The sequence below is a fragment of the Sebastes umbrosus genome, chromosome 8 (genome assembly GCF_015220745.1).
Source record: "Sebastes umbrosus isolate fSebUmb1 chromosome 8, fSebUmb1.pri, whole genome shotgun sequence".
Classification (NCBI taxonomy): domain Eukaryota; kingdom Metazoa; phylum Chordata; class Actinopteri; order Perciformes; family Sebastidae; genus Sebastes; species Sebastes umbrosus.
The window spans coordinates 26,646,240-26,672,606 of record NC_051276.1 but is presented as its reverse complement, the minus strand read 5'-3'; the positions used below and the strand labels follow the sequence as shown (position 1 = coordinate 26,672,606).

Here is a 26,367-nt window from a genome sequence, read left to right as displayed (position 1 = left end):
CCGTCTTGGTTCAGACTATGGAGCTTCCGTGTTATTATTTCATTAATAAGAATAGGCGAGACTTATGCGCTATCCTCCTCTTTTGTGCCGTAAATCAAGCCTTCATTTTCCCGGGAGATCGCAACCTAATCTAAATACTGAATGTAATTATTCTATAAATTACATTGTGCAATCAACATTTACTTCATAATAAGTTGAGGCAAAAAACATGTCTATTGCAAATTTAAGCAGTGGAAAACAATTGAAATCCAGATATATTCAGCTTTAAACTACATTTTTATACAGCTGAAAATCATCTCCGCTAATCCTCCCAGGTAGAATAACAATCAAAAAAACATTTATTTTTATTTTTTTCTATGATTACACAACAAGTTATAATTCATTTTTCATTCCAAGAAGACAACAGAAAACAATGTTGCTGAAGTAAATCCAGATATTTCACTGACATAATAATGTGCATATATGTGCTACTTTTTGTCCCATTCTCTGAAGTGCAGAGTTGGCTGCAACTGAAAAAAAGCATTCATGTCATGATGATGTGTCATGAAAACTGAATTCAGCGTTTTCCCACAGACACCATCTGCAGAAATCTGTGGTGCATCAGGCATTAGGAGGCCTGGCAGCTGTAGTAGAGGAAACCAACGGAGTGCTTGACCACACGGACATGAAGTGGAGACCTGCAACCAAATCAGTGTGTAAAACGGCTCCAAAATATCGCTCCATCCTCTCAACCGCCACCGTAAGTACACTTTAGGACTCTTAACGCTGCTGCCGCTGGTTTAGTTTGGTTTCTCAGTTATGGCCATGTCAAACAGCTTATTGTCAGTCAAAATAAAACGCCTACAGTGAGGATGTTGGGTTTGGAAAGTCTTCTTTAGCTCACTGTTAAGATTTGAATTCCACATCCTGGTATTTTCTTTTTCAAGCGAAAACAAATATATGTTTAAACCCATTTAGCCGTCCTCTAAAACATCAATATGTACAAAATCCAAAAAACTATACATGGCTTGACTCTGAGCTCATTTTATGCATTCTTTATTTTGCAGTAATTTTGTCAATTCTTGTTTTTCTGTTTTTAAAACTAACGCCATCAAAATTCTCCCCATAACTATAATGATACCGCTGGAAAAATGACACGTTCTCTATATTACAGCAATGTGAAAGCTTGTTTTCCCTCCTGTTGAGAAATAAAGAGGCACATTTAAATGACAATGAACACCAACAACACATATTTTATTTTCAATAGCTATTTCTCACTCACATTTATATTCCTTTATTAAAGGTATGTTTGTTTGTTCGTGATGATGTTAATGAATATTCAGTGCCAATAGTTTTAAATTAGGGCTGTCAATCAATTAAAATATTTAATCGCACATGTTTTTTATCTATTAAAAATGTACCTTAAAGGGAGAATTGTCAAGTATTTAATCTTCTTATCAACATGGGAGTGGACAAATATGCTGCTTTATGCAAATGTATGTATATATTTATTATTGGAAATCAATTAACAACACAAAACAATGAGAAATATTGTCCAGAAACCCTCACAGGTACTGCATTCAGCATAAAAAATATGCTCAAATCATAACATGGCAAACTCAAGCCCAACAGTTAACAACAGCTATCAGTGTGTCAGTGTGCTGACTTGACTATGATTTACCCCAAACTGCATGTGATTATGATAAAGTGGGCATGTCTGTAAAGGGGAGACTCGTGGGTACCCATAGAACCCATTTTCATTCACATATCTTGATGTCAGAGGTCAAGGGACCCCTTTGAAAATGGCCATGCCAGTTTGTCCTCGCCAAAATTTTGCATAAGTTTGGAGCGTTATTTAACCTCCTTCGCGACAAAATAGTATGACATGATTGATGCCAACGGAATCTGAGCCCGCTACAACCCAAAAAACACAAGTTGCGTTAATGCGTGAAAGAATTTAGTTTCGTTAAAACGAATTTGCGTTATTATTGCGTTAACTTTGACAGCCCTATTTTAAATTAATTATTTCAACAAACTCACACCCATGGTCAAGATTAGGAAAATAAAACACTTGTTTACAGTATTATTTGTTTAGTTTAGGACCTGCCTGTGGTCAGATCTGTGGCGCACACTGGTGCAAAACTGTAGCGCCGCACAGGAAGTGAAGCATGTTTTTTTTGTAATTAAAAATAAATAACGTTGCTGCAAGCAGCAGGAAGGGAGCGCTTGTTTGTTATCTTCAAAAGTGCAACATACTGTGCTTAATCAGTACACGGAGCTTTAAGGTGCCACACTGCTTCCTGTGCTGGCACTGGATGTGAATCATGTGCTCATTTAATGTCAGCATAATCGCTAGGGAGACCGTGCTGAAGCAGGAGACTAAGATAAAGTAGGATTTCTTAGAATTATTATGGATTTTTGGAAATATTAGCATTTTCTCGCCACTGTGGACCAAAGAAATATCAGAATACCAGTTCAGAATTCAACCTATTGAAACCTAATGTGGTTAAAACAGCCAAAAGGACTCAGAGACTCTTGTCCTGCTGTCCTGAGAATATGTTTTTTTACATATTGTATTTTGTGTGTGACGTCTAAATACTTGCACACTTGCAGTCTTTCAGGAACAACCTTTTACATGATACAGAAGCATCCTTTTTAAAATTGTATTCTCTTTAAAATTGATTAAAATATATATATATCCTTTAACATGTCAGCCCTTCTCAGTCCCCTCTGGTCGTTGCATCTGTTTTATGTTGCACTTCCAGCTGATGGTTTAATTGTTCAGATTGTAGATCTGACCTGCAGCCGAAATGAAACCAAGAGAATACAGACATCTTTAAACTGTAATTGTCTGCTCCTAGGCGACAGACTTTGAATTTTAAAATGATGCTGTTTATTGCAGGTTGAATCTTTTTCTTTTTTTAAAATGATGTTCTCTCCAAAGAGCCTCATAAATACAGCCATGTCCTCAAACTCATTGTCTCATGCTTATTGGAGCATGAAATATATTTAATTTCTCTCCAGCAATCATTAAATTATGCTAATTGCACGGAGAAATGTTTTTAATTACACACCACAGGGTTTTAATTGAAATTCAATAAATTAATCCATATATTGAATCATGCCTGGCATTCAGCATCCTAAAGTCTTTCAGGAGGAGGATACAGTTGGGTGCTGAGGGGGGGATCCTTACTCTATCACAGTTATCCACTGGTGTTTGCATTCATTTTATTTGGTGGATAAAAGCACAAAAGTAATGCGGAATGATTTTTGCTTAATATTTCTTTCCTCCAAAAAAAGCAATCCATAAAGGGAAAGGTAGGTATGACCGGACAGAAAAACCCTCAAAAATATGAATAATCGACGTGAATGTGGTTGATTATAAAATATGTCAACCTTTCCTGTGAATAAAAGTGATGAATTGGGGAATTTCTTTTGTGGTGGAAGTATAGACTGTATATAAAGATGGACGATGCGTCTCCACTTCTTCCCACTGTGCAAAAGTGAAGCCAAAATATCCCGGTACAGGACCTACCATCTTGAGATTTTGACATAATTTCGAGCCAGAGTCTGCGCAGTAGTGATCAGGAGGCTGGAGCTCGACCGAGCCAATCACGAGCCGAACACGGCCACAGCTTGTTAGTGCGAGCCACCTAGCTGCTACATTAGTAACGGTAGCTGTTTATCTAGAACAGTGGGGGAATGTAACAAAGTACATTTACTCAAGTACTGCACTCAAGTACAATTATGAGGTACTTGTACTTTATTTTTTACGTTACTTTATACTTTTTTATACAATTTATTTGACAGCTTTAGTTACTCGTTACTTTGCACATTCAGATTATTAACAGAAAAGCCAAAAAATAAATCAACTAATACTTTACGATGTATTATCACAGGTAAAGTTACCCAATAGTATATAAACTACATAAAATAAACTCCACCTGCTGATGAACACATGCATCACTAATTATAATTCAATAATATAATATATATTATTCTGCATAATAAGTACTTTGACTTTTGATACTTTTAAGTATGTTTTGATGTTAATACTTTTGTACTTTTATTTAAGACTTGAACACAGGACTTTTACTTGTAATAAAGTATTTTTACACTGTAGTATCACTATTATTACTTAGGTAAAAGGTTCTTATACTTATTCTTATTCCACCACTGGGCAAGAAAGACACAACAAATAACCATAATATCTCTATAACTACATTTATGATCAATTTCACACATGTTCTATTACACAGACTTGTTATGTAAAGTTAAAGTTACATCTCCTCTTGTACAGCTGTCAATCCTGACATCTCAACCCTTTTTATAGCATCAGATAACTAATTAAAACCAAACTAATCAGAAAAATTAACACTTGAATATACAGCAGCATGATAAGAACTACTTAAAATGACAGAAATCATCTTTGGGAAAAATGTATTTATGATTTATGACCTGTACTGCAGCCAGCCACCAGGGGGCGATCCAGGTGTTTTGGCTTCACCTTTAGGGAGCTGTCACGTCGTCCATCTTTATATACAGTCTATGGGTGGAAGCATAAGAAACATGGTGGCAACAAAAGGAAAAGAAAGCTCACAAGAACGTTTTGAAATGTTTATTTGAAGGCAGCCTTGTCAAAATATCTCCAGGTGTCAGTGAAGAATGTCTCTGATTAAATTGTGTCTTTCTGATGCGAAGTGGTAGAAGAACAAAGACTTGTCTAAATTCCCCTCAGGGTCGGTCTTTTGTGTCGACTTTAGACTAGCTTAAGGGAAACCTTCGAGAGGACAGACTGGATAAGTAAATAAATAAAGAGAGATCATGATTTTATTAGTCAACTATGATCCTCGGAGAGTCTTCTTCCGTTAATTCTCTAGTTTCAGTGTGCAGTAGTTATACTCACATACAAGCCCACTTTTAAAGTATTTTGGGACTATTCGCTCCTGAAAAACTCCAAAACAATGCACCATTAAGGAAAGAAAAAGGAACATGCCAATATAAGTCTAACTGGCTCTGGGTTTGAAGAGAGGGTTATTGTCTTTTTCTTGCAATTTACGACTCTAATGATGCACTTATGTTGCCCGCTCTTCCCTTTTTCTTACACCTTACCTACTTAAGGAGGAAATCTTGATTGGTAAGTCGATGCTATCCGCAGATTTAGGGATTTACTTGTAGGTCGGTGCAGGCAAATGATTTACTTCTTACAGGAGAAAGAGCACAGTCATCTGTCCCATTCTGAGGGCTTTCTTAGTTAGACTGATGGGATCTCTCTTTGTCTGCAATCCTTTTCATTTCTACATAATACCCATTTTGTGATGTTTGTTCAATGTTCTTTAAATGAGGCTTTTCAATGGGGCTATTGTTTACTCTTTTTCTCTTCACTCGAGTTAGAGCCGGTAGATCTTTCCACGCATAGCTTTTCTTTCTTCTCTGCTCTTTTGTTGTTCCTTTCATATAATTGTTTTAGTTTAGACTTACTTTATCTCAATTTGTTTCCTGTTGATTTCTTTAACTTTAGTTGAGTTCAGATTTTCTTTGGGGGTTAATCGCATGCTTCAAATTTGCATGATGTCTTTATCTTTCAAAGTTTTCTGTCCCGAGAAAAAAAAAAAAAAAAAAGAAATCCCTTCTCTGTGTTTTCAAGGGAATATGTGCCTTTTGTACTAGAGTATTCACAGTGCATCAAAGCAGATAGCAGGTTCAATTCATCAACACACGTTTGGTTTTAAGCTGCAGCCTATTTGTCTGTTTGCAGATTTTGTCGTCAAAACCCGGAAGCGAGCTTTTGCACGGAAGCGGGTCTCAGCAATTATCGAGCCAGACCGACGCTCCGCACGATTACGATTCTGGGAATGACACATCCTCGCCGCCGTCAAGCAAAGCTGGTGTTTTTCAGGCGAGTGTCACTGACAGCAAGAGGAACCACTGTAAACGTCTGGCCTCGCCAGAGAAGCTCAAGTTCACTGACAGAGACAATGCCTCTGATTCAGGAAACTCTGTGACCAGCTACGCTTCCCTGTGCAAACCTTATGTGGAGGACGGCTTGTCTGCGACCCTGTTCAGTGGAAACGGCAAGAGGTAATGTTGTGTTCATAATAAATAATCCATGTGAAAGAATGCTTCCCAGGAAATGTGCAAGCTGTTTATCTTCTGTTTCCACGCTCTGTTACCTCTTTTGAAACATTCATCTTATGAGAATAAGAGAGAGCGTTTCTTAAAGACAACACAGGATACAGTGTGGGCTTTTTCACTTAAAGCAGTGAAACGTGTTTTCTTTGCAGAGAGCAGATAACCTTGGGGTGTCGGGTGGAGGTTGTGAGATCTGCAAAGACTTCCAGCTGTTCCCAGAGGAGGAGACGGTCGTCTCGAAGGCGACTGAAAACCCGGTCATCCAGCAGCAGGAGCAGGAGCAGATCCTCAGGGAGTTCCAAATACTCCGGGCGCTACTCTCGAAGCCTGTCGCTGTCATCTTGCAGGTGGTACTTTTTTGTTGTACATCACTAACATCCATTTATACCCAAGTTACATTTCCATTTCCACTCACATGTATTTCACTCTAAACATATAAAAGCGGTAATTGTGGAACATCACGTTGGTCCAGACCGAAATATCTCAAAAACTGTTAAATGGATTGGCGTGAAATGTGGTGCAGATATCCATGGTGGCCAAATAACGCATCTAAAGCAGTTCAAAGTTTCCGCTTATCCTGAGAAATATCTTAACATCTACTAAATGAATTGGCACCATATTTATCACAGAAATTCACGGTTCCCAGGCGATGTGTTCTCATGACTTTGGTGATCCCTTGACTTCCATGAACACCACAATGAGGCTGATAAAAACACCACAGGGTACATGTGGATCAGAAGAGACAAAATCATTCTTTAACAAAACACAAATTATATAATATTTGCAAATGGAAGTGGATGGAAAGATGCACTGATTCATATTTTTTTGCAGGAATTTGCATAAAAATGTACATTTTATGGACTCATAACTAATGCTGCTTTGCTCGATTCTAGGGGATAATTGTATTTTTTCTCGTTGCTCAGCTCGTACTCACGCTCACCGAGTTATTCAGCTGATCTGAGGAGGCGAGGTAGCGTGGCCAGCCTGAGCTCCAGAGGAAGCTACTCCAGATACAGTGCTGACAGGTAAACTTTTTGAAAAGTTTCAGCTACTAATGACTCCTCATTAATGGTGTACGGGAACAAATATACATTTACATTGTTTCACCTTGTTTTGTCTGCCTCCCAGACTACGAGACAGAAAGAGAACACATAGTTCCAGAGAGACAGATGTGAAGCATGCACATAAGGTTAGTGGGAAGAGACAAAGACGCAAATCCTACTCTCCTATGAAGAAAAGAAGGAGAGACTCACCCAGCCATCTGGAAGCACGCCGAATCACAAGGTACAGCTTTTCCCCAGCCGGGTTATTATTCACAGCTACAATATACACTGTTATGCCTAAAGGCAGCAAATATGTACTGCTGGTCCCACCCTCCTCACCCCCTCAGTCGGACGAGTCCCCAACTTGAAATCTCTCTAATCGTGTTGATGAGCTGTGTACCTTGAAATGGCGTTTAGCCAGAGGATGAGATAACCGTCAGCTCTAACGCCGCCACAGGTGCTAAAGAAGCAGATGGTGGAACGCAGGCAATCTGAAATGTAAAAAAAAGACCAACCAAAGTGTGATATTCACTTTTTTCCCACATATCTTGTCTGCCACACACTTAGCTTTACTTTTCTTTTCATACTGAAATGATGTATACCCAGAAATTTGCACAAAAGAAAACAACGGCCTCCGAGAGATTACAAATAACAGATTTTATGTATGTTATTGCTACTCTTATCTACTGTATATTGTTTTAAAGCTGCACTGTTCAATATTTGTGTATTAATTATGAGCCAAATGACTGTGAATGGGGTTGCTCATTCTGATGAACCCACAAAGAATTGTCACCGACTCTGCAGTTCCCCTCAGCTCTACGTTTTAGCGTCTATCAGCTCACTGTTTTGGTTTTACCAACAGGACATGCCTGTAAAAGACATTTGTAATTTCAGTGGGACCTTTTCCTTATTAAATGAAGTTAGATATATACAGCAGACAGAGAAAGTTGGCGACTAGCTGTTGAACATTGTGGAGCATTTGGCAGATAAAAAGTTAACTATTTTTCTTAGGAGTTGGTGGAGACCAAACCAGAGCTAAAAGGAGAGTATTTATTGGACCAACACGTTCTCACTCCCAACTCATCAAATACCGACGCTTGGTCAGTGGTCCTACACTTCAAACTATGACACTCAAAGTACCCCTCTAGCATCAGTTTTGGACATGACAGGAACGACGTGTCAGTTTCCGCTCGTTGCATTGTGTCTTTTCAAAATAAACTTCAGTGTTTACAGGAAACGTACAGTTTCCACTCGTTACATGCATACAGACTCTTTTCAAAGATAAACTTTCAATGTAGGTTTACATAGTTTTTAGGTTTACTTACGTAACAAACATACTTGACTGAATATAAGAAGTGGACATAGTCACCATGACGTCACCCATTGGTTTGTGGACTGCTGTTTTGAATCCTCAAGTTTGGCATTTTGGCCGTCGCCATCTTGTTTTTTTGCAACCAGAAGTGACACAAGAGGGTGGAGCTAAGTACAACCAAACGCTGAATAAGACATTTTTTAGGCAACCAAAAAGTTACAATTAACTTTCATGAAGTGAAAACACACTGTGAAAGGGTTAAATTTGTAAGACGAAAACACGGGCAACTCCCAGACCAGACAACGCCGTGGTAGCGACCTGTCAATCACAAGGTAGCCACGCCTCAAAGCATACCCTGCTTTATGGTCTATTTGACTCTAAATGGGACCATAATTTACTAAATGAACATCATGCTGTATTGAAGAAGACTTGAAACTAGCGATTGAGACCATAAACTCATGTTTACAATGTTTACTGAGGTAATAAATCAAGTGAGAAGAAGTAGGCTGATTTTCTCGGGATCTTGAGATAACTGCATTAAAAATATGTTTGAACCACGTCCGTTTAGGGCTTCCATACTCTTTAGCTGCTAAATGCTCCACTCTGTTCACCAGCTGGTCGCTAACTGTTTGCCTGTTTGTTGCTGAGCAGTGAGTTTATTGGAGCTTTTTTTGCTGCCTGTTGCGGCTGAGCAGGACGCTGATGTGAGTGGTGAAAGTGAATCAAAATAGTGAAATTGCTGCTATTAAAGGAAAACAATAAACTGCTCCGTAAAGCTGAAAGACAAAGTCAGTCATTCGACTCATTGTTCATATGATCAATGCAGCTTTAAGGTTGAGTAAAATGTACACATTGCAGCTTTGATGATGTTACTGTCTGTCAGTTTCACACCACTTACCTGTTACCTTACCTCTCCACAGTGCCAGGAAGCGACCCATCCCTTACTTCCGACCCAGCCCTTCCTCCAGCAGTCGCTCCACCAGCGTGTCGTCCTGGAGCAGCCTCTTCACCCGAAGCCGCAGTCGCAGCCCCATCCACAGCATCAGCCGCAGCCGGAGCCACAGTTACTCCTCCTACAGGAGCTACAGCCGCAGCTCCTCCTGGAACTCAATCTTTGGCAGCCGCAGTCGCAGCCGGAGTCGCGGTTCGTTGAACAAACGCCACAAAACCAGGCATTAGGTTTGTGAGAGCACATTAAGGGAGTGGAGCTCCAGGTTGAGAGCAGGGGACGCTGGATGTTGGAGCAATCGACTGAGTGCGTCTCCGCGCTCCGCTTTGACGCTTGAGTGGAAATGTCTCCGCAGGGGTCCGACCACGTCTTTCATTGAGGCAGTGTTGTTCACTCTGCTCACAGAGACCACTGGAGACTGAATGTCTTCTTGTTTGTTTGTTTTGTTTCGTGTACTGCATCCTCTTGCATCAGCGCTCACAACGGCCTGAGACTGTTCATCTCTGAGATATTTACAATAGAAACTGCACATAAAACAGACACAGTGTTCAACTCACATCGCTGTTCCCTATTTTTGAGTCCATGCACTTCCCATTAAATCATTCTCTTAAGTTGATGCTTTAAAATGATCTTAATATTTATTTTTAAAGGGACTGTTTGTAAATTCTTACACGTATAAATCGACCGGGTCGGGATCCCGTGCGCGCTGGAGTCTCTGCTCCTCTGCCTGCTTGCCTTCACTCAAACACCGCGCGCGTTCTCGCTGTCTCACTCCACCTCTACACATGCATGCAAGCACACTACACACTGCAGGAGACTTCGTAGCTCTGACAATATCTAGTGAATGTACAGTGGACGTTTGTGCAGAAATAAATGCTGCAGCTCCTCCAGACCAACAGAGGTTTCCCGTGTTTTGTGAAGTGACGGGGCTCCGCAGCGAGAAACGTTATCGTCTCTGACCGGGTGCCGGAGGGAGACACCGGAGACGATAACGTTTCTCTTCCTGCTTCAGGAGGGAAGGAGGCTGAAGCAGGAAAAAGCCAACACTAGGATCAGCACTGATTCATGGAGAGACCTCCGTCTGGTCAGCTAACATTACTGCCAAGCAGGTGAAATATAGAGTGATATTGTGGTTTTAGCTGACGTGTGTCGCCTCACTGTTTTGAGCGATGCTCGTTCATGTCTATTTAGAGCGAGCAAGCGCAAGCCCGACGCTGACTTTCGTTGACTTAACGGCCACAGGTGTCGCTGTTAACAATCATTTCTGAAAGTTACAAACAGTCCCTTTAAATGATGCATAATAAGGCCTGAAGGTACCAAGAAGGGTTGAAATTGCTTCATTTTTCTGGGCAATATACAAGTATGATGCACCAGGTAAACACTTTAAAAGCTTCATAAGACTTTGAGCATTTATTGTCTCATGTCGGGTGTGAATGTTGTGGATTTTGCGCTGAGAAGTGAAGTATTGAGGTAACATTTGAGCCCGTTTGATCCGAGTGTTTACAAATGGCTTCAGAGGGATCGTTGTCAGGAATAAGAAAAAGGTTTATAGCTCTGATCTCTGCACTTCACACAGTGGAGAACAAATGTGTTTTCCTCTGAAAAATGAAACGGCGAGAGCGGCCTGACGGCGAGCAAACTGCCTGTCGGCTCAAATGTCAAATTAATTTATCCTCTGATCAAGTGGAAAACAATTGAAATGTCAGTCCGTGTAATACAACAGAGAGCGATCGAAACATCAAAATCTTCACGGTGTCAGAGGAGGTATTTTCCTTGACAACTCGTGGTGAATAAAACATAGTGAATTTGTTTTGGGGAACAAAAGGACACTTTAAAGATAAATATAATAGACTTTTTATCTACTTCAATGTTTAAACTGTCATTTAGGGTGAGTTTTTATTTGATAGTTGTGATTTCAAAGAAGAAACGGTACCTCCTTCGGTTGCAACATGTTGACAATAAGTCTGAACTTATGAAGAGCATTGATCAGTTTACTTGAATAATGTTTTCTTGCTACAACACTGGAGCCAAACATATAAATCAACAGTGTTTTTGTTCTATGACAACAGAAGGTCAAGTTTTTTTAATTGTGCAGCACCATCGATATTTATTACTTATTTAATATTTATTGGTTTGTTGTCCCTCTCAGTAGTGGTCAATCTTTCTATGCAACACTGTCAATTTATAGTTATTATGACGCTGCTGTAATTTATGTTTGGTTTGTTGTAAATTGTTCCTGGTTTTTGCCACCTCACTCACACATAAACCTCAAAGTAGAAGCAGATGTTCAAAAGACGGAGGAGCAGAAAAAAAAGGTCTGACCTTTTGTTTTGCGCTGCTTTTTTTAAAAAGCAAAAGTTTGACATTTTGGGAAATAAGCTTCATCGCTTTCTTGCCGAGAGTCATATGAGAAGATTGAACCACTCTCATATCTATTTGTTAAATATGAAGCTCCGAGCCAGCAGCTGGTTAGCTTAGCTTAGCTTAAAGACTGAAAACAGCTGGTTTAAAAGGAAATACAATCTGCCTGCCAGCACCTCTAAAGCTCACTAATTATAAAATATCTAATGTGTTTAATCCTGAAGTGTTAAAATGAGAAGTTGTGTTTATACAGGAGAATATGTGCAGGACTATTTCTTGGCCAGATGCAACGAAATCCTGAAAACCCCACTGTTAATCTGCACACCCGATTCGACTGTTATCAGCTCATTAAATGAGTCAGTCGTTATAAGCCTCATAGATGTGGGCCAGTAGGGGCCTGCTACACCTGCAACGTTGTAAAAGTGAAAGCGAAACATAAAAGCAACACGTTTTAACACTTAAAATTAATGAAACGTTACGGTTAGGGCTCTCAATCGATTCATAATAATTAATCGCAAATTAATCACACAATTTTTATCAATTCAAAATGAAATTTAAAGGGAGATTTGTCACATATTTAATATTCTTATCAACATGGGAGTGGGTAAATATGATGCTTTATGCAAATGTATGTATATATTTATTATTGGAAATTAATTAACAACCCAAAACAATAACAAATATTGTCCATAAACCCTCACAGGTACTGCATTTAGCATAACAAAATATACTCAAATTATAACATGGCAAACTGCAGCCCAACAGGCAACAACAGCTGTCAGTGTGTCAGTGTGCTGACTTGACTATGACTTGCCCCAAACTGCATGTGATTATCATAAAGTGGGCATGTCTGTAAAGGGGAGACTCGTGGGTACCCATAGAACCCATTTTCATTCGCATATCTAGAGGTCAGAGGTCAAGGGACCCCTTTAAAAATGGCCATGCCAGTTTTTACTTGCCAAAATTTAGAGTCGGTTTGGAGCGTTATTTAGCCTCCTTTGTGACAAGCTAGTATGACATGGTTGGTACCAATGGATTACCATATGATACCAGTATCTCCACTCCAGCTTTAAAACTGATACCGCTACAATCTAATAATTTAACTAGATTAAACTAACGAGAAGTAACATGCTACTTAATGAGCTTTAGAGGAGCTGGTAGGTGGATTGTTTTAAACCTTTAGACACAGTCAGGCTAGCTGTTTCCCCCTGTTTCTAGTCTTTATGCTAAGCTAAGCTAACCGGCAGCTGATCGTACGTACCGTCCAGACGTGAGAGTGGTGTCAGTCTTCTCATATAACTCTCGGCAAGAAAGCGAATGAGCATATTTCCGGAAAATGTCAAACTAATTCTTTAAAGTCAATTTGGAGTCTGCTTTGACTCCAGAGTTTGAGAAGTTTGAAACTGCTTCTCCGTATAATCATGAGAGTTATATTTCTCAATCATTTCAAATCCATCATCCTGTCGGTGCGACTGCTCCGGGCCTGACAGACTGCTCTCTATGCACTCAATACTCTCAGCTTATTTCCCTGAATGTCAACTAAATTGGAAGAATGAGGGCAATATGACACTAGAAGAGGAAGGGGACTTTGCACCGAAAGTCATCCATAAACTATAAAGGGATGACGACTCGTGTCGACCGCCGTTGACGAGTTTGTGCAGTCGTGTTTCTAGATGGGCATCCTACAATGTAAAGTTTACATCAGTTCTCGTGCAAAATGATTTTGAATATGTAATTACTGTGGTGTAAATATGCATCTGCGTTGTATAGATTATACAAATGTGACTATTTGCAGAATGTGGTTGGGTGTTAAAATGTTGGATACGATGCAATGACGCGTCAATCAGTGGACTCTAGATGTCTTTGTGCTCTGATCATAGTTATTTTAAAAACCCACAATAACAAAGTCATATAGCAATAGTGATCCAGTGTTTCAGTGTTAAATTATGCATCCTCTCCCTGTTTCCCATGTGAAGGAGCATATTGTTTTTCACGCTGTCACATCGTGTCAGCGGTGAACTCCACATTGTAATAACGTGTCACCTGGAAATTGAATTGTCCCCCATGAAATCAACTTTCACTGCGTGTTTAGAATAAGCTCTATAAAAATCATGTTCTGAATAAAAAACGTCTTGTTTTATGTTCTGAAGACTTTCTTCTTCTTCTTCTTCTTCTTCTGCTTCGGTAAACACAAAGTTGACTTCTTAGCTGTGTGGTTTTATCTGTACTGTGACATCAGTGTGTTTGACCTGAAGCTCTGCGTTATTTTCTATTTAAAAAGCCAGTGAGTCACCAGCAGGAGGAGGCAGCAGCTCCAGCTCTGTGTGACTGACATGTGGAATTTAATTTGGCAAAAAGGGGGAGGCTGGTCTTTGGTCAGCTGTTGCGCCTGCACTGCAAAAAATATCCACATCAGCAAGTCATTTCATCTAAATTTAAATCTTAACCTGCTTTTTGACTCTTATAAACATCTGATACAAATTATTTGGAGTAGAGAAAGGTTTTTTTTATGCTGTTTTCTTTACTTTAAAGATTTGAAGACAACCTGCAGCTGCAGAGCCACATGTGGCTCTTTAGCTCCTCTTTAGTGGCTCCCTGTGGATTTTTAAAAAAATGAGTGGAAATGAATAACTGTGTTTTGTTCACATTTTCATTTTTATTTATCATTGTTGTAGGTCTATGGTACGACAGTACGACAGAGTATGAGAGCCACATTGAGGAAAAAATAGATAAATCTGAGATTACAAGAATAAAGTCATAATATTACGAGAATAAAGTCATAATATTATACAGTAGTAATTTTACGTGTTTTTTTTTTTTTTTCCTTGTAAAGTTATGACTTTATTCTCGTAATATTACGATTTTTTTTCTCGTAAATTTATAACTTTATTCTCGTAATAATCCATTTTTTTCTCGTAAACTTATGACTTTATTCTTGTAATATTACAACTTTTTTTCTCGTTAAGTTATGACTTTATTCTCGTAATATTATGACTTTATTCTTAAAAATCTCAGATTTTTTACCCCCTCAATGTGACCCCTAATACTCCGTACTACATTTGCTCTTTGGCCCTCACTGCATTAGACTTATATACTATATACTTATACTATAAACTGTGTTATCTTCATCACAAAAATGCTCCAGACAGATTTGTGTTGTTGTTTTTTTGCCTTTAAAATGTCTCTTTTGATAGTAAAGGTTGCTGACCCCTGATGTAGACCATTCTGTGTATTTTATCCTGTTCTCTTTACTTTAAACATTTAAAGACTGTGTTTGACTTCTTAGATGGATATTTTTTGCAGTGTAGTGTCCTGCTCTCCAGATCCTCCCAGCACTTTCCCAACATTTTGCTCAGTGCAGACTCATCTTCTGGGAAATCCAACCTCCAGTATAAAACCCGCAGCCAGGAGGGATCCACTTTTTTAGGAACAGCCGTGTTAACAGTTTGTTGTTGGATGAACTGGTGCGTAAAGGTGATGCGTAAAATCCAAAAGAGATAAACTTTTTTACCACACAAACATTTCTTTTTACTTTTGCAACAGAACAAGTTTTGTTTCTGGGTTGTTTGGCACCACTAGAAGAACTTTTAAACTTTTTGTTTTAACTGGACAATGGCAGAGGGAGACTTCTACACGATGGGAAACCGCCAGAGGTTTCCCAGGGATCCATTTGGAGAGTCACCGTTCAGAGATCAGTCTCCGTTCAGAGATCAGCTCGGGTCTCGGTTTATGGACGAGGAATTCGGGTTGCCATCGTTCCCGGATGATTTGGCGATGGACTGGCCGGGCTGGGCTCGACCTGGTCGGCTCAGTACTCGCCTCAGCACGTCGCCCTTTGGTACCGGTTTACGCACAGGTTTCCCTCCGCGTCAGTCCTCGGGAGGCCCCACAATGTACACCTCCAGGTACGGAGAGCCCTCCAACCGGAGCTCACCCACCGGCAGCACCGGCAGCAGCACTACCGGAGGGGAACCGTGGAAAGTTTGCGTGAACGTCCACAGCTTCAAACCAGAGGAATTAACCATCAAAACGAGAGACGGCTTTGTAGAAGTGTCAGGTGAGTTTGGGGTGATGTTGCAGAGGCCTAAATTTGCATTTAACCACTTTTTTTTTTCAGGATGTTACATAACTTTATAATCAAGTTCACTGAGGATTGAGGGAAGGAAAAAGTTCCTACTTTTGGTGTCAATGTCTGGAGGTCAAAGTGATATTTATAGAGCATATTTAAACACAACATGTCCAATGTGCCTTTTAAAATGAGGATTTAATCGACCAAATACATAATCATCATGAATCTATCATGAAAACAATGTTAAATTTAAGGCATGTTGCACAGAAAGCACATTAAATAGAATATAAACAAAATAAATAGTATCATTTGCTTGTGAAAACCATTTTAAAAAGAAGCAGGTGTATAGCTGTTATTAAGGACATTGAGGTCACTCCCTTAGTATTGCTTATGGGAAATATTACATGATCTATTTTTAAAGGTGGGTTAAGCAATATTTTTTTAAGAGGTTCACTGAGGATTGAGGGAAGGAAATGTTCCTACTTTTGGTATCAATGTCTGGGGGTCAAAGTGAATCCACCTCATAGTGACATCCACCAGCTCAGTTTTATTTATAGAGCACATTTATATCCAATGTGCCTTCTAAAATGAGGATTTAATAGGTCAAATACATAATCAGAATGAAAATAATATGTTAAATTTAAGGCATATTGCACAGAAAGCACATTAAATAGAATATAAACTAAATAAATGAGGCAAATAGTATCATCTGCTTGTGAAAACCATTTTTAAAAAAAAGCAGGTCTATAGCTGCTATTAAGTAAAGTGAAAGTTCCTACTTTTGGTATCAATGTCTGGAGGACAAAGTGATCCCAGCTCACAGTGACATCCACCAGCTCAGTTTTATTTATAGAACACATATAACACACATATAAACACAACATGTCCAATGTGCCTTTAAAATGAGGATTTAATCAGCCAAATGTTTTTTCAATAAATAAATAAATAAGATATTCTGGTTATCAGGAAGGAGTTATAAAAGTAAAAAAAAAAAATACATAATGAAAATGAAAGTAATATGTTAAATTGAAGGCATATTGCACAGAAAGCACATTAAATAGAATATAAACAAAATCAATTAAGCAAATGGTATCATCTGCTTGTGATAATCATTTTAAAAAAGCAGGTCTTTAGCTGCTATTAAGGACATTGAGGTCATGCCCTTAGTATTGCTTATGGGAAATGTTACATGATCCATTTTTAAAGATGTGTTAAGCAATGTTTTTTAAGACTCGTGACTTTTTGGAAAAGAAATACTAAAATTAAATAATATTGTTTTCTCAGCAAAAAAAATGTATCTCTGGCTCTGTGGAAAAGGAATTAAAACAGCATTTAGACCCTACATTTTTTGGAGATAAAAGTTCAAAGAAAATATAATTGAACAGCTACAGTTAATTTTAACAAAATAATTAGAAACTTCTACAAGCTTTTTTGATGGCTATAGTCAAACCGTCTTAGCAGTGTGCGATATCATTGAGGGAATTTGGACTCCTGACCTCAAGATTTCTGAAACTTCACACAACAACACTGCTTTTATTTATTTATTTTTATTATTTTTTTAACCTTTGATTTGGCACGATCTTGAAAAAATATCTAATTGCGATTATTTTTGACTGATAATGCAATTGCGAAATGATTTGCGATGTTGGAAGTTTTTTTTTTTTTAAACACATTTCACCTTTAACAAATATTGTGCCTCCATTTTGATTAATTGTGCTGCCCTATTCACATTTAGACAAAATACCTTAAACAACCATCATGTGAGACATAGAAGTTTTGAACAAAACAACATCCATCTATGTGCACACGTAAAATAAATTGATGTACAAAAATGTAGTTCAAGGATCAAAAAGCAGCAGTCCAGCTAATCTAAAGCCAGAATCGTATCTCTCAGGATTGTCGTTCTTTCACTTTGGCAGCCGGTTTGAAGCAGCACAATGAAAGCCTCTGCAGTGTAACTTGGTCTCAGCATTTCCTGAGTCTTGATATGGAAGAGCTAAACAGATTTTGGGGGACTGGGACCTGCACGTTGGCAGGCAGATTCTCAAGCTTGGACACCTGTTTCAGATTCCTGGAGAATCACTCCCTCAGTCACCCATGAGCTCGATTTAGATTTAAGGCAAGGCCCGTGACAACAGTCTCTGTTTACAATAAGACACTCGCTGCCGTTAAACACCGGAGAGAATGTTCTGGAAATAGGATCACAGCTCTACCCAGCAGGCCTCCTTCTGTCTCCTGCTGGCGTCACGTTCAGACTCACTGATTATGGGAGGAAATTGTAGAAGTTGCTTCCTCATGTCGGTCTTTCAAGAGACGGATGGATTCCAGGGATACCCGGAGCTGAGGAGGGCACAGAGGACAGCAGGCCCCCTCAGATCTGAGTTTTTTTATAAACACATTGTTGGTATGCCAGTTGGGTCATTCAATCAGCGCCATGTTGGGCCGGCCTGCTGCGGTGACTCGACCCCCCGTTCTAAAAGTGTGACACAGGGAGTGTGACACATGCATGTTGGAGGTGTTCAGTACATGAGCGAACAAATGTTTAACACAGAATCTTCCAGATGAACTGAGCCGTCACTGACCGAATCCGAGTAGTGCCATGAGCAAGTTTATATTCACTGATAGTACGATTCAAATGTTACTGAAAGTTGCTCAAAACATTTTTTTTAAAGTTGATTAAAATCTTACTGAAGGGTTTTGACAAAATTCCCTGAAAGTAAGATTTTAAGACACAAGCAATATTCACAAAAACAAACAATGTCCAAAATGCATCGTTGCTACAACATTAATGTTACCGCAGAGTTGTCTGTGTTTTCGTCTTACAACTTTAACCCTTTCACAGTGTGTTTTCAGTTCATGAACATTAATTGTGACCATTTTGGTCGCCTGAAAATGTGTTATTCTGCACTTCTGGCTGCAAAAACCAAGATGGCGACAGCCAAAATGCAGAACAAACCAATGGGTGACGTCCCGGTGACTTTGTCCACTTCTTACATACAGTCTTTGTTAAAATCTTACTGAAGGGTTATGACAAAATGTCCTGAAAGTAAGATTTTAACATACAAGCAAAGTGCGTCGTTGCTACATCATTAATGTTGCTTTTATGGTCCTTGTTTTGTACTGGACTGAGCTAATCATTTCGAACCAGCAACAGACTAAACTCACATAGGATCCAAGATCCAGCCCATCCAATCCCAATTAAGCATTCAGCTTAAAGCAGTATTAATTAATATTTTTTGACAATATAAGTTGTTTGATTATTTAACAGTGACAGCACAGATTAAAATAGTCACACAGGAAGAAGTATTGCAACAGATGTAATGTATATACACGTAGGGAATTTAGCAGGAGCTATATTTGCAGCTCCTCTTCTAATAAAGACGACATTGACATTTTATCTCCACCAACTCTTGAGGGGAATATCTCTCTTTAGCTGCTAAATGCTCCACTATGTTCACCAGCTAGTTGCTAGTGTTGTCTGTCTGCCATTTTTTTTTGTCGGCTGAATAGCATATAGTGGGTTTATCAGAGCTTTTTCCCTGAAAAGAGCTGCCTGGTGCCACTGAAAATGAGTTTGATGAGCGAGTGAATCAAAACAGTAAAGTTGTGGGTCATACAACGAAAACATTGACACTAAAAGACACTAAAATGCTCTGTAAACTTTGTGATTATTCTCTGTAGATTTGTCACTACGAGCAATGCCTTTTGTCATTACGCATAGTCATTTGATTCATTAAAAAATACTGATAAGTGCAGCTTTAAGGAAACTAACAATCATTCTTTGAACTGAACTGATCAGCTCGCTGCATAGACAGAAGGAAACATGACACACAGTAACTAAAAGCTTCATATGCGAATATGAAAACCACAGCCCTGTCCTTGACACTCGAACAGGCAGAACAACCGTTATGCATGACGATAAGATCCGCCATCTCTCCTTCCAGAACATTCAGTTTTATGAGCGTTACGTAGAGCATCTGGAATTTGGCATCTCTGTCGTAAGAGACTTGAAAACAAGCAGAGGCAGCGCCTCGTTAGAAACCACCATTATTCATGAAATGACACCAGTTTAAATAATAATGTTATGACTTCACCGGCGGTCTTAGCACAGTTCTCTCTGGAGTTTCACTCCACCCTCCGTCTCTGGTGGAGTCCAGCACTTTCGGCAGTCAGAGACGTCACCGTTGGGGTATAGGGTGGCGCATAGCCGAGCCCGGAGTGCAGACGGGGGTTGAGGGGTGGAGTGGGCCAAGCTGCTGGCGGCGGCGGCGGCAGTGATATTTAGCAGCCCCACAGCAGCTGCTAGCAAGCCCGAGAGATACAACGGCCATAAACAGAGCTAGGAGGAGAAGATGGAGGGGAGGGGGGGTCAACAAAAGGGTCAACATGTTCGCTGCAACCCACCCTGCGGCCCCAAAGTGAAAACACTGCTGCTGTTGTTGAGCAATGGAAAACTGTGCGTGCCAAATGAAACGTGTTTTGATCTCAATGTCATCGCCACCTTTTGAGTCTACATCCATAATGAAGTGCATCGATACATTTAAAGGATATACGATCAGTGTCTGGTGACAAGGACACTCATTTATGATCCATGACGTTGCTAAACTATTGCACAATGTTGAACGTAATCATATCTGAGGTTATCTAAGGTTACTCTCCACTAACTCACTTATTTGTTGATGTTTTTTTCAAACAGGAAAACATGAAGAGAAGCAGGAGGAAGGAGGCATAGTGACAAAGAATTTCACAAAGAAGATACAGTGAGTATAATCTCAGTGATGGATGATAGCTGCACACTCTCTTTCTGTACATTATGGACACAAAGGGCTTTTTTCACCATATTTATGCCCACATATTCAAGATGTAATATCTGTTGAAGTGTTGGTACCTTTAAGCCAAATAATAGATATGAATGCTACACAGTAGTGGTTTCCAACCTCGGGGTCAGGGTGTCATGAGATGGATCTAGTGGGGAGCTACATGAATACTGTTGTGGCACATGATTAAAAACAGAACTCTTATACACAAAATGATGTTTATTTTCCCCTACTCTTTTTTTCTTGTGTAATACTTTACAGTTTTACGTTTTCAAACTTATAAATATTATTCAAAAGAAAGGGAATATCACTTTTCTATTCAGCTACTCACAAACCATACACATGCAACCAGTGTCAAAGGAAACAAGTACATGTGTTTTGATAAAGGGGTCAAAAGCAAAAAAAAAGTACAGATGTTTTTTCTTGATTTTAAAACTTTATTTTCTGCAATATATATATATATATATTGTCTTCTCTGTCACTTTTATCCCCTCTTTGTCTTTGCTTCATTCTGTAAGAGTTATTGTTGCTACTTTTTCAAATAATAATTTATGTAACAATTGTTTTGAAAAGTTCTATGTACAGTATATTAACTCTGCTTGCTTGCTGAATATTAACATGTACATAAAGGACAACATGGACAGAAAACTCAAAAGATACACTGAAAGCTAAATGCTAGTTAATCAGAAGCTAACCTGGAATACTTTAACTATTTATGGTGAACTCTTAAAGGAATACTTTAACCACAAAATGACCATTTGTATATTAATTATTCACCTCGTGTTACCTTGAATTCTTTGTTTCTCTTGCATGCCTCCATGGTGAACAAAGAATTAAAAAAACAACAACTTTGGACTCGCAAGGGACGAGTAGCGCGCCTGCGCAAGCATGAGACGGTTTATGCGGAAGTGTTTTATATAGTAAGGTTTTAGCAGAGATGCATGTTTTTGGGAATCAGTGAGCATACGACTGGGTAAATGAGACTTGGATTATACTGCACCAGTTGTGTGAGAGTTTGTAAACAGAAGTTTTGATATAGTTTTGCTGTTGTTAAACGCCGCCCCCATTTACTTCAATTCATCAAGACTTTTCTCCGTCTTTTGATTCTTTGTTCATGTGGAGGCATGAGAGGAAAACAAAGATTTCTACCAGAATTCAAGGTAACACGGGGCGAGGAATTGATATACAAATGATCATTTTGTGGGTGAAGTATTCCTTTAAGTAGAAGAGTACATATAAGGAGAATAATTTCCTTATTCATCAACATGACAGCATCCTGCATGTATCTTTGCTGTTTTATTTATCTCCTAAGAATGTAAAAGTCAATACTAAGTCAGTCCACAGCTATAAACTTAAACAGGTTTTGAACAGCTGCTCTAAACTCATATAAACTCCAAACAGCATCCACTGACAAAAACAACACTCACAAACTCTTGACTACTGACGCAGACAGTACATGGAGAATTATCGATGTGCAGAGCGTCTCACATATTGCCGACTTTTCATACTGTAACTCATCAGAGCCAAACAGGCCACAGAAGTTTCCACAACCTGCCCGGCTCTCCGCCTTTAATTGGGCAGCGAGGAGACTTCAAACAGCGGTGCTGCTAATCGCTGGTGCGAATCGACGTCTCGCTGGCGCGTCACTCCGATTCTGCTAATTTCCTGCTAGCTAATTAGCAAGCAGTTGTGCTACTGTAGCCCGGCACTGTTCACATCACAATCCTTTTAATTGGAAAGCCCTCCGATCAGGCCGCTGCTCTTCCGCTAAGCAAAACCTAAAACCAGTGACAGGCTGAATATATAGAGAGGGAGGGGGGGGCTGTGGTAGGGGGTGAGAGGGTCATATATATAAATAACTGACCTTGATACCCAAATCCTCTGCTTATATCACAGATCACAGATGCAGTAACGTGTAAGTAGCACTCTAATGTAGCTGGTTAAAGTGGAACCACTTTAGCTACTGTACATACTGTTGGGAAGTTAAATATATAACAATTTATCACATATTTTATGACCTTAACATGCTTTATATTTAAAATCCTTGTCTGCAAAGTAACTAAAAGCTGTCAGATAAATAGAATAAAATGTAAAAATTTCCTCTGAATGTTGAAGAAGTACAGTTCTACAGTAAATGTACTTTGTTAATACGAGAAGGAGAGACAGCAGATTAAAGGGAAAGTAGATGATCCTAAAAAGTAAAATACCAACAGGTCATTACGGAAATTATTGATAGAACATGATGTATATAAACTGCACAACAGGGTCCAAGGTTGGATTTTTCTGTTAAACTCTCAAACAAGTGAGAAATATGTCAGCTATTAACCAACTACGTTGTTTGTTGAATCGGTTCCGAGGTCAAAGGTAGCTAGGAAACAGGAACATATTATGGGTAACAAGTTTTACACACTCTCTCCGTGTCCGGTCTCACTGTCTTGTCTCTGTCTGTCTCAGCATCTCTGCGGGGGGAAAAGCATATTGGACAGTGTTTTGGCAGCTGTACAAAATCAATGTGTGAGATAAAATGTGCGCTTGCCAGAGGTAAATAAACTCCCCGAGCTCGACAGATAAGGTTTCTGCCGGAGTCCCACGTAATGGGCCGGCTGAGTGATTTGACTTTGTCAGAAGAGCCAACTTTACTTCGCAGCAATTGGCTCCTTGAAGGCAGAGAGGGTGTAGGCCTGTATATAATGTGTGTGAGTGGTTTACACCAACTTCAAATACTATTTTTAAAGGTATCTTGTATAAGGTTTTGGCGGCATCTAGTGGTGGAATACCACGTTTTTGTGACCCAAAACTTTGTTTGCGTGTGGCCGACTTGTGAGAGGCCGAAACGTGGAGGAAAATATCCGTTTTTAAAAATATCTGTATACATGTAGAGAGGGCCGTAGTTCAGATCATTAAACACTAATGAAAACATAGTTATGAATATTATACTGCATTTCTGCTAATAGATCCATGCTAGCCATGCTAGTGTCATGGCTCTATGGATCGCAATGTTAGTTGGTCAGTCCGCCACTACGGTCCAGACTGAAATATCTCAAGAACTATTGGATGGTTTGCCATGAAATTATGTAAAGACATCAATGGTCTGTGGTGAACCCCACCGACCTTTGTGATCCCCTGTGTTCGATTGGTCCAATTTTCATGAAAGAAAGACACCATTACATTTTGGAGCCGATCGGGGACACAAAAATTATTTTTCTCACTTTCGTTAACATTGCGAGAGGTTGCATTTGGCCATGGCGGAGCTCTGCGCCCTTCTTGTTCTATGTCATTTGGGTGTACTATAGTGCTTCTGTTAAGACTCTGTATTTCTATTATTGCTACAACTTCATATATTTGGCCCAAATGTCCACTTGGACTCCAGGATGAACTGATTGGACTTTGGAGGTCAAAGGTCACTGTGAGCTCACAAAACAATGTTTGGCCATATCTCAAGAATTTATGTGCTAATTATGACAACTTCACACAAATGTCTAACACGATAAAATGATCACATTTACAGACATGGATGTAAACTGCAACTCTAGTTTTGTAATTGCCTTTTTCCCTCCTATTGCATCCCTCACTATTTGAGAAGGTGGGGTGCCTCTATTTGATTCTCCTGTCCCAATTTTAATCCAATATTTGTGTTCTTCTTTGAGTTCAGTCGTTTTTTGGGGGGGGAATATTTCCTTGTTTTCTATGTGAACTTGGGTCATGGTCTAGAGGTTGGTTATTGCAGTGGACATGTGCAGCTCAATGAGACGCTGTATGGTGTGATATTTAGCACACAAATAGACCTGACACGACCTCCCCGTCCGTCTGCTTCTGTGTGGTGAAGTTCCCCTCCGTCCCTTCTGACTTGTATTTCTCGGTGCAGTGGGAAGCCACTGGAGGGTCCTCTCTAATTAAATGGAGGGTGAACCCACAGTCTCCTCGTCTGAACAGGGCAGCCTGATGTTTATATTAACTCCCAGAGACACTTGGCTGCTCACACAGAAAACCCACAATACCCATATTTGGCCACACTGTCTGGACAAAGAACAGAGTTTGCCTGGATCTCTGTGTGTGTTTGACTCTGCAGCAGCTTTTTGGAAGACTTTCATTCCAAAGAGGAGACGTGTATTATTTTGAATATAAACTTGACATTAAATTGATAACTAAATCGGTTTGATGAACATCATTAACCCTCTGAGACCCACAATAGAGCTGTTTTTGTCTTTTTTAGGGGGACATAGCAGGTCAACAGTAGATGTTTCATCGTAGTGATGTACATCATCTGAAAGCTGGGAACCTGAAGATTAATTTAAAACTTTAGAGCATAATTTAGCCTTCCTTCATGACAAGTTAGCATGACATGGTTGGTACTAATGGATTCCTTAAGTTTCCTAGTTTCATATGATGCCACAATCTTCACTCTTGCTTTAAAACTGAACCTGCTACAGCCTCTGTGAGACAGTAAAGTTAGTCAGGATCGCGGGTCTCAGAGGGTTAAATATTATTGTTTCTAAGGCGTGTATACAGTGTTATGGAAGTAAACCCTTACACACTGCAGCTCGGGCTGATTTTCCTGCAAGTTTTAGGAGCCAATTATCCCACACTGCTCTGGCAAATATACCATTTTCAGCGTGAAAAGTGTCAAAAAGTGAAGTGAAGAAATGCCAGACACAAAATTAGCTGTTTCCTATAAGACAGACGAGAGCAGCAGATTAGGAGAGTATACACCGGTGGAAATGTACAGGTGTTAAACTTCGGCAGACAGACGCTCTCATTAATTGGAATCAGGTTTAATTTTTACCTCACACCTGGATCCACTGTTTGCTTTCTGTCCCTCGCCGATGTCGCAGAGCTGGAGGATTTTAATGAAAACCCATCTCCTGGGTGCGAGGTAGTGTTTGTGAGTGTAGAATGAGTGCTAGCCGAGGAGGACGGGCAGGGTGAACGTTTTTAATAACCGTTAAAAAAACTCTCCTAGACATACAGAGCTAAGATCATCCGCCTGCAGGCTGTTTATTGGTATTGTCAAAGTGTCAATAAAAAATCCCAGCATTTAACAATGTTTGCACAGCAGCTCTTATGGAGGAGAATGTCACAATTTTGCATGACCTCCACAAGCAGGAAGTGAACTGTTTCTCCAGGCTGTTTCTACTCACCGCTCTCCTTATTTTGTTCCTCCCACTCGTGCTTTTAAACATGCTGAACGCACACAACAGCTTACAGATTTTCCACCAAGTAAACTTCGGCTACTCTTAACATCTGAACTTCTATCCTTGCATTAAAAAAACACTTTCTCACCTCTCCTCTCATCAGGATCCCGTTAGATGTGGACCCTGTAACCGTTTTCGCCTCCTTGTCCCCCGAGGGCGTCCTCATCATCGAAGCCCGGCAGACGCCTCCATATTACCTCTTCAGCAACGACGGCTCCCTGCAGGGTGGAGACACACAGGAGGTGGAGGCCCTCAAGCCCCAAGAGACCCCTGTAGTCTAAACCCCCCACATCCTCATTAACATAACAAATCATCCTTCACAATTGATTACAAGTAGGGATGCACCGATACGACTTTTTCAGTCTCAACACCAATAGCGATACCTGAACTTTAGGTATCGGCCAATACCGAGTACCGATCCGATACCAGTGTTTAATTAATAGGCTGTATGCCTCTCTGTGTGGAAGGTCATTCTTTTATGTGTAAGGCCACATCAGGCTTGACATAAACTTT

General features: G+C 39.7%; 2 protein-coding genes across 2 annotated transcripts in view; both read left to right on the top strand.

Annotated features, from left to right (window-relative positions):
• Positions 1 to 10,150, top strand: part of srrm4 (serine/arginine repetitive matrix 4) — a 70,698-nt gene extending 60,548 nt beyond the window's left edge. The window contains exons 8-13 of the mRNA XM_037778691.1: positions 574 to 739; positions 5,738 to 6,060; positions 6,264 to 6,458; positions 7,035 to 7,136; positions 7,240 to 7,395; positions 9,387 to 10,150. Of these exons, the coding sequence (XP_037634619.1) occupies positions 574 to 739; positions 5,738 to 6,060; positions 6,264 to 6,458; positions 7,035 to 7,136; positions 7,240 to 7,395; positions 9,387 to 9,645 (1,201 nt within the window). The 3' untranslated portion in view covers positions 9,646 to 10,150. The remainder of the gene's footprint in view (positions 1 to 573; positions 740 to 5,737; positions 6,061 to 6,263; positions 6,459 to 7,034; positions 7,137 to 7,239; positions 7,396 to 9,386) is intronic.
• Positions 10,151 to 15,147: 4,997 nt separating this feature from the next.
• Positions 15,148 to 26,367, top strand: hspb8 (heat shock protein b8). Its single transcript, XM_037777838.1, has 3 exons — positions 15,148 to 15,833; positions 20,542 to 20,605; positions 25,958 to 26,367. Exons 1-3 carry the CDS (start codon positions 15,389 to 15,391, stop codon positions 26,133 to 26,135), a joined length of 687 nt encoding a protein of 228 aa, XP_037633766.1. The 5' UTR covers positions 15,148 to 15,388; the 3' UTR covers positions 26,136 to 26,367.